The following is a 15,584-nucleotide window of genomic DNA, read 5'->3' as shown; positions in this document are numbered from 1 at the left end:
GAAACAAAAAAAAAAAAAAACAAAAAACAAAAAGCAAACAGCCCTCTGGAATTTATATATTTATGTGAAAATAAATCTATGTTCCTCCTAATTCACAATACAATAAAAACAACAAAAGAAATATTTTTATCCATTAGTCTGGAAAGTTTCATAAAATTGGGTCAGTGAGATGGGAAACAGACACTCTCAAATGCTGCTGCAAGGCAACATGACACCATTCCCCAACTTACAATGGCTCACATCCTGATAAACCCATAATGAAGTCAAAGGATTTCAAGTAAAACATGCTAGGAATAAGCTGACTACATAATTGCTTAGGGACACTACGTAAAATACCCACTATTTCTCCTTGCTAGTGCACAGCTCTCTGGGAGTCAGGGGGCTGCTGCCCAGGGGCAGGAGTGTACTCTGCTGTTTTATCATTGGCCTGGGGAAAGATAAAAATCCAAAAGTGAGGGCTGGGGAGATGGCTCAGCAGGTAAAGGCATTGGCTGCAAAAATGTGACAACCTAAGTTAGATCCTAGGGACCCACTTGGTAGGAGGAGAGAACCAAATTCTGAAAGTTGTTCTCTGACCTGTGTAACACACACACACACACACACACACACACACACACACACACACACACACAATAACATTTTAAAAATTCAAATTAGAGAGCCAGGTGGTGGTAGAGCACACCTTTAATCCCAGCACTGGGGAGGGGAGACAGAGGTGGGTGGACAGATCTCTCTGAGTTTGAGGCCAACTTAGTCTAGAGTTCCAGAACACGTTCCAAAGTCACACAGAGAAACCTTGTCTCAAAAAGCCAATTTAAAAAAAAATTCAATTGAATGCATATCAGTTTTATACTGTCATTTAGTTGGAAAAAAAATTGTAAGTTCAACCATTGCTAAGTCGAGAACTGTATTTACCAAATTCCAAAAAGCACTTAGCTGGCCAGCAATCCATCTGCTAGGAACTTGTAGGAAAGTCACACAGCTCACAGCAAGCTACCAAACACATCCAAGAAGGGCCACCATTCACTCAGGGTCCTGAATGCTAACTGGGAGTTGTGGGGTCTTGGAACAATGACCACCACATCATCTTGGGCAACACAGTAAGTTGTACTTCTGCAAAGAGGTGTGTAGCCACAAGCCAAGCAGGTCTGTATCCCGTCCTGTCAGTCCTGTTGAGTTTCTATTTCTAACGCAAAGGCCTCTCTCAGTGGCCAGAGCTGAGCCCTCACACGGTGTTAACTAGAAAAGGGATCAGCCTAAAAGCAAAGTGTAAGGCTAGCCCAAAAGAGATGGATGCAAGGCAAAATGGCAGGGACGTGTGCCAGACGGTGTATTTACAAATTTCCTTGAAGGTGAAACTTCTCTGCATCATTCACCAGAAAGGACAGTATGTTTCCTTTCCCTTTCCCACAGTAGGTAAGGAGGGATACTCTGCAGACACTGGGAAGGATGAGACAGAGAGCAGTCAGTTGTGGTGAAGTGTGGAAACCTGAAGGGGTTGAGAATCAGCTGTTACTGCACCTGGGCAGGCCTATGAAGGCATTTTCAGAGACTGTGCTTAACCGTGGTGGGAAGAAATTCCCTGAATGCCTGGCATTCAGGGCCTTGGGCTGAGGAGCAGGAGCAGTCACCCCATTGATTCTTGGATGAGAACAGTGTGACCAGCCGCTGTCAGATGTCGTCCTCTTCCATGGTAGGCTGGAGCCCTTCTTACACCATGAACCAGACTACACCTTCGTACTAGAACTTGCCTTTGTCAGAGTGATGAGAAAAATAACTAATACAGAAACCAGGGACCGAGAGGCCGGGCTGCTGCTGAGGTAAACCTTTGGAACTGGTTTGAGAGAGGAGTGTGGAGTCTGGCGTTGTTGGCTACAGCAGCAATAGAGTGGGATAGCAGGGCTTGTAGTGTTCAGGTGGGCGAGGAAGAATCCCAGGATGCTGAGAGGAATGTGGGCCGTGGGGTTTCAGAGCAGATTGAGAGATCTTGTCACATTTGCTCTAGAGTCTGGCGGCATTCTTCCCGTGTCCCGAGAACGAGTGAGGTGGATGAAGGAACTGAGACACACTGTATGGGTTAGCCGTCCTGCGCTGTTTAAATGTGCCGAGAGTGTTCTGGGTGAAGAGGACTCCAGGATGTTTATTCAAGTGTCCTCCAAAGCTCCCTGGCCTGAGTCTTCCCATGTCAGTTAGACTCTCTAGAAATACTCTCACAGACATGCCCACAGTTGTCTCATAAACCATTCCAAGTCCTGATAGGCTGATGATCAAGATAACTGTCACAAGTCCTCCCTGGACAACGTGACACCCAAAACACTCTCTTTTTAAAGTATGGCATTCCACTCCTGGTCCCAAAAGTCTCATGCATTTAGTCCATTCCTAAACATCCCCAAACTAGAGTCACCTGAGAGGAGGCTCAGCTGCTGAACTGCCTCCATCAGATTGGCCTGTGGGCACATCTATGGGGTTTTTCTTGATTAATGTTAATGATTCATGTGGGAAGACCAAACGCATGGTGGGCAGTGTTACCCCTGGTCAGGAGGCCCTTCATTGTATAAGAAAGCAGGTTGAGCAAGCCACCAGGAGCAAGTCAGTGAGCAGCCCTCCTCCATGGTATCTGTCCAGTTCCTATCTCCAGGTTCCTGTCATGACTTCCCTAGAGACTGTAAGCCAAGGAAGCCTTTTCTTCCCTAAGTTGCTTTGGTCACGATGTTCATCATAGCATTTAGTGAGCTGAAGTAAGTTCACCAGAGAACACACATGGACGTTCTAAAAGCTGAATAGAAAGTCTGTCACCTGTCAGCAGCTGCAGGGAGGACATGCCCAAATCATGCAGCCCTAATCCCACAGCTGTCTTTTATACACAACAACTACATCCTGTGTGGCATGCTTCTGTTAGCAAGACGCAGAACTACAGAAACCAATAGCAAGGTTAGTACATCTAGGGACTTTCCTGGGTCCTGGAACCATGGACCAGGTCTTTGATGGATTGGGTCTTCGTTCCTGTTTGGGCTGGTGTTGGGTTTTAAGGTCAGAATGGTGTCTCTAACTTGGCATCAGTTATGGTAAGGTCTGGGGCCCTGTTATACTAGAAGACAACTGTTATACCCATTTTGCCCCTCTCCTCTCTTTTGGGATGATGTTTGCTCTACCCTAGTGTATACCTGAAGTATGTAACTTGCTTATTTTATAGGGGCTTACAGTTAAAAGAGATTGCTTTCAATCTCAGAGGAGACTCTCAGAGAAGCCCGGTCAACCCAAGCTGACAAGAAAAAGTCCCCTCTGCTTCACCACGGAACGACACTGGGACAGGACTTTGAGGGATGGACTAAATGCATTTTGTATGAGATGAACTTGAGACCTGGGGGGTCCAGGAATGTTCTGATTTAAAACAATGTGTTTGAGTGTTAGGCTGACAAGGGGCAGGCTTGTGACAGTCAATCTTGATTGTTAACCGACAGGACTTGGAACTGCTTAGGAGACAACTTCTGGGGACGTCTGTCTGTGCAGGCATTTCTCGAGTGTTTAAATGAGGTGGGAAACCCACCCTGAATGTTACCCCATGGGCTGGGGTCCTGCACTGGATAAATGGAAGTGCACAGAGCATCAGTAGTCATCACTCTCTGTTCCTGACTGTGGCTGCAACATGACCAGATGCCTCACATTCCTACTGTCATACTTCCTTGCCTTGATAGGCGAAATCCTCAAAACTTTGAACAACATAAACCCTTCCTTCCTAAGTTGCTTTAGTTAGGTGTTTTGTCAGGAATGAGGGAAAACAAGTAACTAACACAACAGCAAGAGATACAGGCATCTAACATCCGTGCAGGCTCCATTTTTTACAGGGCTTGCGAATTTTCTAGAATGATGCACAAAAACCTTAAGTGAATTATATGGAGTAAAACTGAGTTTGGGAGAAGAAGGACTTTCTACTTCCCGTCCTTTACTGTTCTGTGTGGGGCTCTTGTGTTATTTCTTTATTAGTTTGCTTTCTATTGCTGTGACAAAACATTATGACCCCAAACAACTTTCGGGTAGGGTGGGTGGATTGTTCATTTGGCTTACACTTCCCAATCACAGTGTTAGAGGTTAGTCAGAGCAGGGGCAGAGGCAGGAACTTCAGAGCAACACTGCTTACTTACTGGCTTGCTTTCTTAGGCAACCCTGGACGACCTGCCCAGGGGTGGCATCACCCAGAGCGGGCTGGGTCTTCCCACATCAACCAACCCTCACAAAAATGGCCCACAGACAAGTCCATGGGCCAATCTGGAGGAATTTCTCAACTGAGGGCCCTCTTTCCAGGTGACTCTAGTTTGTGTCAAGTTAACAAAAACTAACGAGAGCTATGTTTATGATATGTTTATAGTAGAGGCGTTTAATGATCTCTTGAACTCAAGAATATATAAAGGGACAGCCCTAAATAACATTTTAAAACTGTTTATCAGGGGTTGTATCAGTCAGGGTTCTCTAGAGAAACAGAACTTAACAAATGAATATACGAGTATCACACTGGGTGGGATGATGGGTCAGCTCGTGGTGGGAGGAGTGTGGCAGAGGCTGTTACTACCATGGTCACCCAGGAAGCAGATACACAGCGGAACCTCAGGCCAAGGATCAGCTTCAAAGGCCCACGCTCCCAATAGCTTGTTCCTGTTAGGTTGGCCCCACCTCGTAGAGGCTCCTCAGCTTCCCATAATGGCACCAGTAACTAGGGAGGAGTATTTAAACCATGGCCTACAGAAACCCTTCAAATTGAGACTGCAACACAGGCAATGACCTAAATGGATCTGGGAAAGTGCCAGGCTCTGACTTACAGGGGTACTTGCTGATTCGGTAACTTGGCCTGTCTCTCCTCAGAGCATATGTGCATTTAACTATAACTTGACAATCCATTTTGTATGCCAAGTATCATTATCCCACCCTCAAGTTTAAAATTGCACCCTTCTGGGCTAAGAAAAGGTACCTTCTGCTAAGCCTGGCAACCTGAGCTGGATCCCTGAATCCACATGGCAGAAAGAGCTGGTCCCACAGCAGTACTCTGACCTTCCTCCACAAGAAATAATAAATAGTTGAAAATTTGAAACTGTACACTTTGTGCTGGAGAGAAGGCTCAGCAGTTCAGAGCACTGGCTGCTCTTCCAGAGGACCTGGTTCCATCCCCAGCACTCACATGGCAGCTCACAGCTGTCTGTAGCTCCAGTTCCTGGGGATCCAAGCCCTCTCTGGCCTCTGTGGGCACAAGGCATGCACGTGTTGCGCAGCCATACATGCACACAAAATACTCGAACAAATTAAAAGAGTAAAGCCTTCCAGAAGTAAACTCTTCTAGGTACCTCTTTTTATTCTTTAAAGATTTACTAACTTTACATGTAAGGATGCTTTGCACCCTTGTATGTAAGTGCACCATGTGCATGGAACAGTCACTTATGTGGATGCTGGGAATTAAACCCTGGTTGTCTAGAAGGTACATGCTCTTAAAAACAAACAAACAAACAAACAAAAAACAACAAAAACAAGACAAAACAAGCTTCTAGATTCTTTGTGGATTTTACATCATGTACTCCAATCCTACTTATCTCTCCCCAGCTCCTATCATCTGCCCTTTGTCCTTACACCTCCCCTGCTAAATCAAAACCAAATTTAAAAGGAAACCCAAAAACCAAACAAAACAGAGAAACAAAAAAACAAAACAAACAAAAAACCACAACGACAAAAAACCCACGAAAAAAGAAACGTGTGGCAGCTGTAGCGTGGCCCGTTGAGATGCTAATGCAAGTGTTCACCGTCAGAGTCATTGGTCTGGCTGGAGGCCTATGGTTTCTGCTGCACCAATAATGGGCTCCTCTTGGATATCCTGTGTCAGGGAGAACCTGATGTTTTGGATCTGGAGGTTCGTCCCCTTCACATGCTCCAAAAGCTCATAGACTCAGCGGATGCTGGGGTGTGGGTGGTAGCTGGCTTGGTCAGCTCACTGCCTGGGTGAGCTCTCCAGCACTGCCTCAGCTAGTTCACCCAGGCAAGGTGCAGGCCCAGCTCTCCTGACTGCTATGGGGGGGGGGTGTAAGGGAGGGGCAGGGTCAGCTCTCCTGCTCTCAGGCCCTCAGGGTCGGTTCTAGTGTGTGGCCCAAGTGAGGTGCATGCCTGTGGTGAGGGGTGGGGTGTTGGGGGAGTCTCCCTGGTGGCATAAGCCCAGCTCTTCTGCTGCAGTAGCCGGGGGTGGGGAGGATGGGAGCAGCCATCCCAGGGACAGTGAAGGGCAGGGCTGGCTCTGGTGCTAACAGAGGACATGGACATCACCACACATCTCAACTTCAGCAGCAGCAGACCCAGACATGGCCCTCAGCAGCAGCTCAGGCCAGAACCCAGTGGCAGCGCAGCCCACCCAGATCAAAACGCTCTTAACCTCTAAGCCATCTCTCTAGCACCATCCCCTATTTTAAACAGAAAAGGGACTTAAGAGAAAATTAGCATGACATGGACTGAACAGCTTATACTTAGGAATATATAGGTATATACATGCATACAATAACAATAAATGAAAAAAGAAGCCATGAATTTGAAGGAGAGCAGGGAGTGTTTGGAGGGAAGGGAAAAATGTAATTACTATTACAATCTCAAAAAGAAAAAAAGAATTAGATCCTTATAAAACCACTGAAAAATCTAGATACAGAAAATAGGAATTAAGGTTACTGTCCTGCTTATGAGTAAGAGAACAGGAAGTGAGTGCTGCCTCACAAGCAGGAAGCAGGCAAGGCACTAACACTGGGTCTAACTGCTCCAGACAATTGGCTGCACCTCAGCTGCAGAAGATGGCCCCTGTCTCCCCTCTGTCTTTCAAATTTTGACAAAACAGATGCCTACGAATGACAGACATCCACTTCAGAGTCTGTAAAGCTTCACTTGTAGCATTTCCTCTCAGTGGTATGGTGGGGGGGGGGGAGGTAAGGCACAACAATGTTGACTGCTAGGAGCCAATACTGAACAAGCACATTCATACATTAACATCCTTCCAGATGGATGAAATTAACTACAAAGAGTCAAAATGATCTAGAAGACACTGAATTTATGATCCTAGAGTGAAATTCTGAGGCCAAAAGAGAAAAGTTATGAATGTTTGTGTAACGATTGTGATGGTTGTTCTTGGTTATCAACAACTATATCTGGAATTCCCTAAAACCCAGGAATGGCTGTAACACCGTGAGGGATTTTTGCTTAACTAAATCACTGAAATGGGAGGACCCACTCTGAGTTGGGTCGCAGGACCTGGGTCTCTGAGTTGGGAAGATCCACCTCTAATTTGGGCCATACATTCTGCTGGCAGCCTATATAAAGAACAGGGAAGAGGAAGCCTTGCTCTTTTCCTGCTCAGAAGGATCTGGAGCTGAAGGTCAACCCAGCTAGATTAGTAAGTTCAAGGCTAGCCAGGGCTATATGAGACCATCTCTCACTCAAGAATTAAAGAATGTCCATCCTTTAGCATGTGACTGTCTTGTTTGCTCCAGACTATTTCAAATGTCTCTACTCTGATTAAATTAAGGGAATTATAAGTTTCACTTTCCAAATAACAGCACTGAGTCCAGACAATGTAGCCAAAACTCCATATCTTTATAATTCCTGTTTTTATTTCCTATATAAATTGATAAATTCTCCCCATATTTAAGGGCTTTGACAGTAATTCTGTCTATATTTAATCTACAGATACCCTCCAAATTGCGTCTTCTTTCAACACAACCATCATTCTGGCCAAATCTCTTCAACTGTTTTTGCTTTAGTAGTGAGGGTGAAGAGAGACTTTGGTAGAAGAGAGTCTAGTTTGATGGGTAGTTGAGTGTCAATGGCAGCTGATACAAACCTACGTTTACGGGCTCTGAAGAGACCAGCACTGCTTGTGCTGATTTCAAGCACCCTGTTGACTGCTGGGGAGAAACAGGTTGCCATACAGCCAACAGCGATGACTTAAGCTCATGCCAAATCCTGCTCATCTGAAGTAAACTGCTCTAACTTCATCCACTCCCCTGAACCTACCTAGATCCATGGACATTCTCCAATATTGTTTTCATTTCATATGTCTCTTAGGTAAGTTGAGATATAAATTGTAATTTGAGAAGCAAGTAGAGTCTTAGCCTGGCTGTCTAGAAGTACAAAAGCCAGCCCATCAGGACTACTTCTTCAGGATCCTGGCATATACTGAAGACCAGTTGAGACATTCAGTCTTGTGAATTGAACAACTAGTGGATTGATGGACCAGCTGGACAAGAGGTGGGGAGGAGGGAGGGACAGAGTGAGAGAAAAACAGAGAGAGAGAGAGAGAGAGAGAGATCCAGTATATAAGTTCTGTACTTTAGAGAACCCTGACTACTACAGTTGTAAATAGTGCTTGGATGTAGCTCAGTGGTAGAACATTTGCTTAACATGGGTGAGACCCTGTGTCAATCCTCAGCTCTGGAAGAAAACAACAACAAAGGCACTAACAGTCTAAGCACACACATGCTGTGCCACCGGTAACAATCTCCATTATGGAAATGGTTATACAAGTTGACAGGGGTTCGAAACCAGAAAGTGCAGTAAAAACAAAAGTCTGAACAAGAGCAATTCAAAGTTGGACTGCTCCATGGTCAAGCAGAGAGCTGAAATGATGCTCCCTTACATGACACCCACACCCACAGACCCTTCTATATCACCAAGCCCCCCCCCCCCACTCATACACACACTGACACACACCTGCAGACCCCATCTATCCCAAGCCTCTCACACTCACTCCTGCAGACACATCTATATCACGCAGCCTCACACTGGTTTTGAGAATCATTAGGTACTGAGTTGATGGGAACTTACAGGCTTTTTCTTCTTTCTGGCTCCAATTCAGAGTCAAAAAGAAATAAAAACTCAGAAAAGTTTGATGACTATATATTTATTTTCTTAGAATGTTCATGATTATTTTTGGTTTCTAACTTGAGCAGACATGATCTCAAACATATAAAACTGTGCTCTTTAGAAGTATCTTGCAGGTACTATACACAGTGAAATCATATTAATTGGAATTATTTTATACATAAATTTTTTGACTTTCAGTTTTAAGAAATTGCACTTATAAGAAATAATTTTATCATACATACATTTACAGTTTTTACTTTTATAATCTCTTCATTCAAAATCATTTTGCCCCTGAACACTGTATTTCAGCCTAAGTGTCCAGTCAGTAATTAGTATTTATACAGGTGGCTATAAAAATCACCCATATCTTTTAACTGATTAGAAAGCACTTTAATGTCATATCTTGGTCAAAGCAGCAACAGTATTTAAATTATTAGAAATGGCAAGTCCAATAATACATAAAGTCCCTTAAGAAGTATATTTGAAAAGCACATTACCCCATAAAATATTTACACTGTTTAAGTTATGACAGCAATATCTTCTGTTTTAGCTGAACATATTAACAAAACCTCCAAACGACAATAAAAAAGCTACTCTTCCTTAAGAAAGGAAACTTTATCCTTTGACTTATTCAGCATCTTTATGTCATCCAGCAGCTTTCTGGGTGTTAAAATGTGTGTGGAACCTGGTGGAAGAAATAATAAATTTTCAGAATTAAAAAAATGCCTTTGGCTTAAAACCTTGTCCTTCACATACACAATGTTTGGTGTGCTTGAACAACACTTCTACAGCATTGTTACAAAAGCCCTATCAACTCTCGTTACTAAGCACGCTCAGTAACTCTTCAGAAACACTGCCTTCACTAGGGTCTGTCTGACTTTGCTATGGCTTGGCAAGCAGTCAAGAGAAAAACGAGGAATTTTCCCTATCCTTGTAACAGAGATGTAGCAGTTGTCACTTGCAAGCAGAAACTCTCTATGCAGTAAGCAGTGCTGTGATCCAAGGCCTGTCAGACAGTTCCTGCAGCTCTCTTCACTGAAAAAAATTCTAATTGGCTTTATTATACACACTCACACATGCAGGCACATATGTGCCATGACACAGGTGTGGAGGTCAGAGGACTCTCTCCTGCCATTATGGGCTCTGGGACTGGAGCCTGTCAGACTTGCCTGGCAAGCAATTTTTACCCACTGGGCCATCTTGCTAGCCCAGGCTGGCTAGCAAGTCAGTTCCACACAGGCCTCAACAATGTTAGATACATACACATGAAAACAAATACTACTGAAGTAAAAATGTTTTAATATATCACAAAAGCATTCAATGAGCACAGCAGATATCAGAAGATGTAGTTTTAAAGGAGCAAATTCAAGCCCCTAAACAAAAGAATATTTTAAAATAAAATTATCAAAATACCAACTAGGAAAAAAACTGAAAATTTACAAAACATGTTTTGTGATTAATTCTTTTCCTGCACACAAGAATATAGTTTGCCTTAAACATTTTAGAAACAGAGAAGATGAAAGTCTTACCAATAATAACCTCACAGGATTTATGAGCCTGAGAAACTTCATACGCACAACGCATCTCAGAGTATGTAATTCCTCCAATTACAAAAATAATCAGCCTTGATCCATTTTTCCGGTCCAGGTCCAAATAGTTAGCTCTGGGTTTTTGGCGAGCACTAGAAAGTAAAAAATAAAGCTACCATGCCATAGGCATTCCTAAAGTCACACTGTATGTAGCCTCAATCAAACTCCCCTTTGGAAGCACCCGCCTTGGTCTTAATGAAGTATATAATCATGGAACAATTTCACCACAGTTAGAAAAGGCAGCACAGCCCCACTTCACATTCCAGGTTGAATAATCACTCACAGTTTTATTTGGGAGGATGAGACAGTAGGACAAAGCGTTTAAGGCTGGCCTAGGAGATGGATGAACGGATAAGTATAGATACATAAAACCTTATTTCCAAACACTAAAATAATGCTAGCTCAGCATTTTTACTTAGAAAGCTAACATTACTTTAATGTTTAAAATACTTTCTAATTTTCATTTTGTGTGTGTATTGCCTACATATGAGTCTGTGCCCCATGTGGATGCAGTGCCTTGGGAGGCCAGAGAGGAGCGTTGGATCCTGTGGGACTGGAGTTCCTGACAGTTGTGAGCTGTGATGTGGGTGCTCTAGAAGATCAGCCAGTGCTCTTAATCTCTGAGCCATCCTTCCAGCCCCCTCTTTTACTTTATATTACCCCTGAAGAGTCTATTTGTTGGAATTTATAGGAAATCGGGGTGTAGCCTTGCAAGAGTAAGAGCTGAGGACAAGCAGGGAAAGAGGACAGGGGCTGACTAGGACCTCGCATGGCACTGGGACAGCTGGGACTCCACAACAGAATGATGACCAAACGCCATCACATCTGTCAGAAACTGAAGAGGAATGGCCAAGAAGCGAGGAATAAGGAAACAAATCCTCAAGGATATGCTCTGTAGGCTCTGCTGGCCATCAACTACTTACATGCAGGGAGACTCAAGACCGTCTGGGTAAAGATGGGAAGGAGAAGAGCGGGCCTGAGAGCTGGCCATGGTAGACTGTATTCCTTAGGCCTCAGTGTGATCAGTGGAGGATGGAAGGGACATGCCTGAAGCAATGACAATGTCTGCCCAGACAACAGCTGATCGCTAAACTACACAGACAGAAACAACCGCTAAGCCAAGCTGAAAAATAAACTCAAAAGGGTTACATGGCTCTACACAACAAGAAAGAAAAAGTCTACACTTTAAGTCTACACAAATTATACCAAAAGGGGTTAGATGATGAGAAGGTTCTGAGAGTATTACTCTTGCAGAGGACCTGAGTTCAGTTTGCAACTCCAGCTCCAGGGGATCCAACATCTTTGGGCTGTGTGGACACGTGCACACACATGCACATACTTCCCCAACATACACATAATTAAAAATAAATCTTTAAAACCTCACCACAGAAAACAACTCAAGAGTCGCTCTACATCATTACCTAAAAGGTCCAATTTCAGTGAAATGTAGATATGCATAAAAACAAGGTGATCAGTACTGTGGTAGAAAGTGGGTTTAGTAAGAGAAGAGCAAAGCCCAAAGCACATCATATATGTCTACATGGTATGTGCAACTGTGTGAACGTAAGATTTTAAAAATGTCAAGTTCATGGATGCAGTCTCAGCAGACAGGACAAGAGCGCTGACAGTGACTTAGCGATGACGAGCTTGCCTAACCCTAGATTTTACCTTCAGCACCACTGACTAACAAAACAAAAGGCAGACATGGAAACTACAAAGAACCAACGACGAAAGCAGATGTGCCACACAATGAAATACAGTCAGCAGATGCACTAAAGGAAAACAGGTAGAGACAACTGAAGAACAAAGGGGAAAGCAGAGCTCTGGCAACTCTGGGACAATGGCAAATCTTCAGAACCCAGGAGAGAGAAAGGGACCAGGAAACAACGAAAAAAACACTCAAAAATACAACACTGAAAACCCCCCGAATTGGATGAACATGAAAGAAACACAACAAACCCCCAGGTAGAATAAACAAGAGAGAACTGCATGTTGACATAACACAGTTAAATTGACAGAAGCCAAACATTAAGAGAAGACCCTACATGGGTCATGAGATGGCTCCTTAGGTAAAGAGGTTTACTTGCTGCCAGGCCTGATGACTTGTGTTCAATTCTCAGGACCCATGTGGTGGAGGGACAGAACAATCTCCTATAAGTCTTCTGACCTATGTACATGTGTTGTGTCGTTTGTGTATCCATATACAGAATTAAAACAAAACAAAACCCTACAAGGCACAATTCCATACATTACATGGGGTAGAAATATAGTTAGAAGAAAGTATATACATATGGGTAAAAGATTAAACTCAGACAGATGAGAAAAATTAGAGACTAAATCAGAGCACAAGTCAGAAGGGAGGTAGGAAGGGAAGCTATGATATATAAGGAAAAAGATGTGTGGGGAGGTTTTATGAAAGTATTCTGTATTATAAAGTATGCTTTCCTAAGTTCATTTCATTACGTTATATACTTTACTATATGCTTCAAAGGGAACACTTGTGCAGCATTTTCAATTATTGGTTGATAGTGTTCTAGCACAAACATTTTAGTGACTTTTGTTTATAGTTTACCTCACAGCTCCAGAGCCATTCCACACTGCTGGGCACCGGGAACAGTATGGCCATTCTTTGGAATCTAATCTATTATCAATGGCATCCTAGAGAAGAAAATCATCAAAGCATCAAGAAAATGTAGTATCAGAAATCTGTTTTGTATGCAGTTCTAATGAACATTAAAGATGCATGGCCCTTCTTTATACCCATAAATCTTACTTGCAGTAAAAATCCATATACTCGGGCTGGAGAGGTGGCTTAGTGCACTTACTGTTCTTCTGAAGGACTGAAACTCAGTTCCCAGCACCCACATCAGACAGCTTACACTGTCTGTAACTCTAGCTCCATGGGATCCAATGCCTCTGGCTTCCATGGGCACCTATACTCATGTGCACATACCCAAACACATACAGGCATAATTACATGAATAAAAATAAATTTAAAATTGAGTGTACTAATTTACTCACATATTAAACCAACACGTACTTAAGATCTGCCTTTCTTTATTGGAGGGCCTGCAATGGTATGAGAACCTTTCAGCTCTAGGGATGCTAGAGGTATCTAAATGGCACTCAGGCCGCTGTCCTTCAGAGCACCCAGGCCATTGTCCTTCAAAGCACCCAGGCCACTGTCCTTCAGAGCAGTTGCTCTGAGACACAACACACATATAGACAGTCACGCATTCAATGTGTGGTTTCTGGATTTAGCATGAAAAACCTTGTTACAGAGTTTGAACACGTTTATTTTCATTTCAAAAATAACCAGTTAAGAAAAGCTACTTTTGCATGATCATTGTTAGGTGTGAGGAACTTAAACTGTAGAAAACAAAGTCTAACCGCTTTCTGTTTGTTGGATGTGTTCATGCATTTACAAATGATATAAAATTAGCTTGGAAAAGCAGAAAAATAGTAAAAGCATTAGCACCCAAAGGAAGGTAGAGTCAGAAGTATAATTACTCAAAGGAAAGCTGAAAAAATGTTTTTTTTTTATTTGAGCTCCTAAGGCAATTTATAATTCCTATAAATTAATATTATTTTCTAAAAGCAAACAACATTAAAAGTATATTTACTTCATGACTCTAACAATAAAATATAGTGGGGTGTATGGTTTAACCACATACTTCTTGGTTATGGTTTTTTTTGGACAGGGTTTTTCTGTGTAACAGCCCTAGCTATCCTGGAACTCACTGTGTAGACCAGGCTGGCCTTGAACTCACAGAGATCCCCCTGCTTCTGCCTCCCAAGGGCTGAGATTAAAGGCATGCCCCTCTACCCCAGACTTAACTTTTGACTAAGACATATGTAAATGTCATTGTGTTCATGTGTCATCCAAATTAATGTTACATAGTTATTTAGAAAAAAGCAATGTTTTCACTGAAGTATGTGCATTCACATATCTATCTATCTATCTATCTATCTATCTATCTATCTATCTATCTATCTACCTACCTACCTACCAATCAATCAATCAATCAATCAATCAATCAATCAATCAATCAATCAATCATGGTGAATTTTTCTGAGATCCTTAAGACTTCAAAAGCTTCTTTGCTATAAAATCCCACTAGATAAAGCTTCCTTTTGTGGTCTCTCCAAGCACTGCAGAAACTTGTGCATGTGAGCTGTGCTTACACTGACAGATGACAAAGAGGAATGAGTAGACAGAGATGGCGCTCAGTTACTGGGATTTTACCTCCATGATGTCTTTGATAAAGGGTGTCCACCGGGAAAGCTGAAAGGTCTCTTCTGCTGAACGGTCTTTTCTCACTGGCTTGGCTTGTTGGGACTAATAGAATTAAAAGGGACAAATCATTTCATTCAGTAGTGTAACTTACATTTCCTAACAAAGGTTAAATCTGCATTGCATTAACTTTAACAGTAAAACTGCCTACTTAAAAAAAAATAGAAATCACAGCAGGTTGGCACATGCTGGGTCACTGAACAGTATTTGTACCTTGGTACTAAATTTGTGTCAGAAAGTGTGAATTTACATAAAAAAAAGTCTTATAAAACTTTGTGGGAAAGAGTGGGGTTTTAAATAGAGTTCTTTCAAATTTTACTCTGAACCTTATTTTTGTTTACTCATTATTTATGTGTAGTATTGGGGACTGAACCAAGAACCTCAAACATACTAGGTGAGTGCTAAACCACCAAGGTATATGCCCAACCCGAGCCTAAATTATTTTCAGAGAATGTAATTTTTTTCTGTGCTGTATAAATGGTTGGATGTAAAATTCAACCATTGGTACAAATAAATCAAAAAAGAGAAAAGTAGCAAATTATAATAGAAGCTGAAAACAAAAAAGAGAAAAGTAGCAAATTATAATAGAAGCTGAAAATACAATTCACTAGAAAATATTTATTCAGATTACCTAAGAAAACAAAATATTGGAGGTGGGCATGTAGCTCAGGTGATAAGAATGCTTCCCTAGTAATTCCCAGCCACACATACACTGGGGGGTAGTAGCACATAACTGTAACCCATCACTTGAAAGTAGAGACAGGAGTTCAAGGTTATCCTTCATACATAGTAAATTTGAGGTCAGCCTTGACTACATGAGACTTTGT

The 15,584-nt window shown here is 42.5% G+C and overlaps 1 protein-coding gene across 1 annotated transcript in view; it reads right to left on the bottom strand.

The window, feature by feature from the left end:
* Nucleotides 1–8,895: 8,895 nt before the first annotated feature.
* Nucleotides 8,896–15,584, bottom strand: part of Stxbp3 (syntaxin binding protein 3) — a 45,811-nt gene continuing 39,122 nt past the window's right edge. The window contains exons 16-19 of the mRNA XM_051177701.1: nucleotides 14,710–14,802; nucleotides 13,036–13,121; nucleotides 10,404–10,555; nucleotides 8,896–9,559 (exon numbers count right to left, since the gene is read on the bottom strand). Of these exons, the coding sequence (XP_051033658.1) occupies nucleotides 9,465–9,559; nucleotides 10,404–10,555; nucleotides 13,036–13,121; nucleotides 14,710–14,802 (426 nt within the window). The 3' untranslated portion in view covers nucleotides 8,896–9,464. The remainder of the gene's footprint in view (nucleotides 9,560–10,403; nucleotides 10,556–13,035; nucleotides 13,122–14,709; nucleotides 14,803–15,584) is intronic.

Source organism: Phodopus roborovskii, unplaced genomic scaffold, assembly GCF_943737965.1.
Source record: "Phodopus roborovskii unplaced genomic scaffold, PHOROB, whole genome shotgun sequence".
Classification (NCBI taxonomy): Eukaryota; Metazoa; Chordata; class Mammalia; order Rodentia; family Cricetidae; genus Phodopus; species Phodopus roborovskii.
Note: the sequence above shows the minus strand (reverse complement) of the source record. Positions and strands in the feature narration are given on the sequence as shown.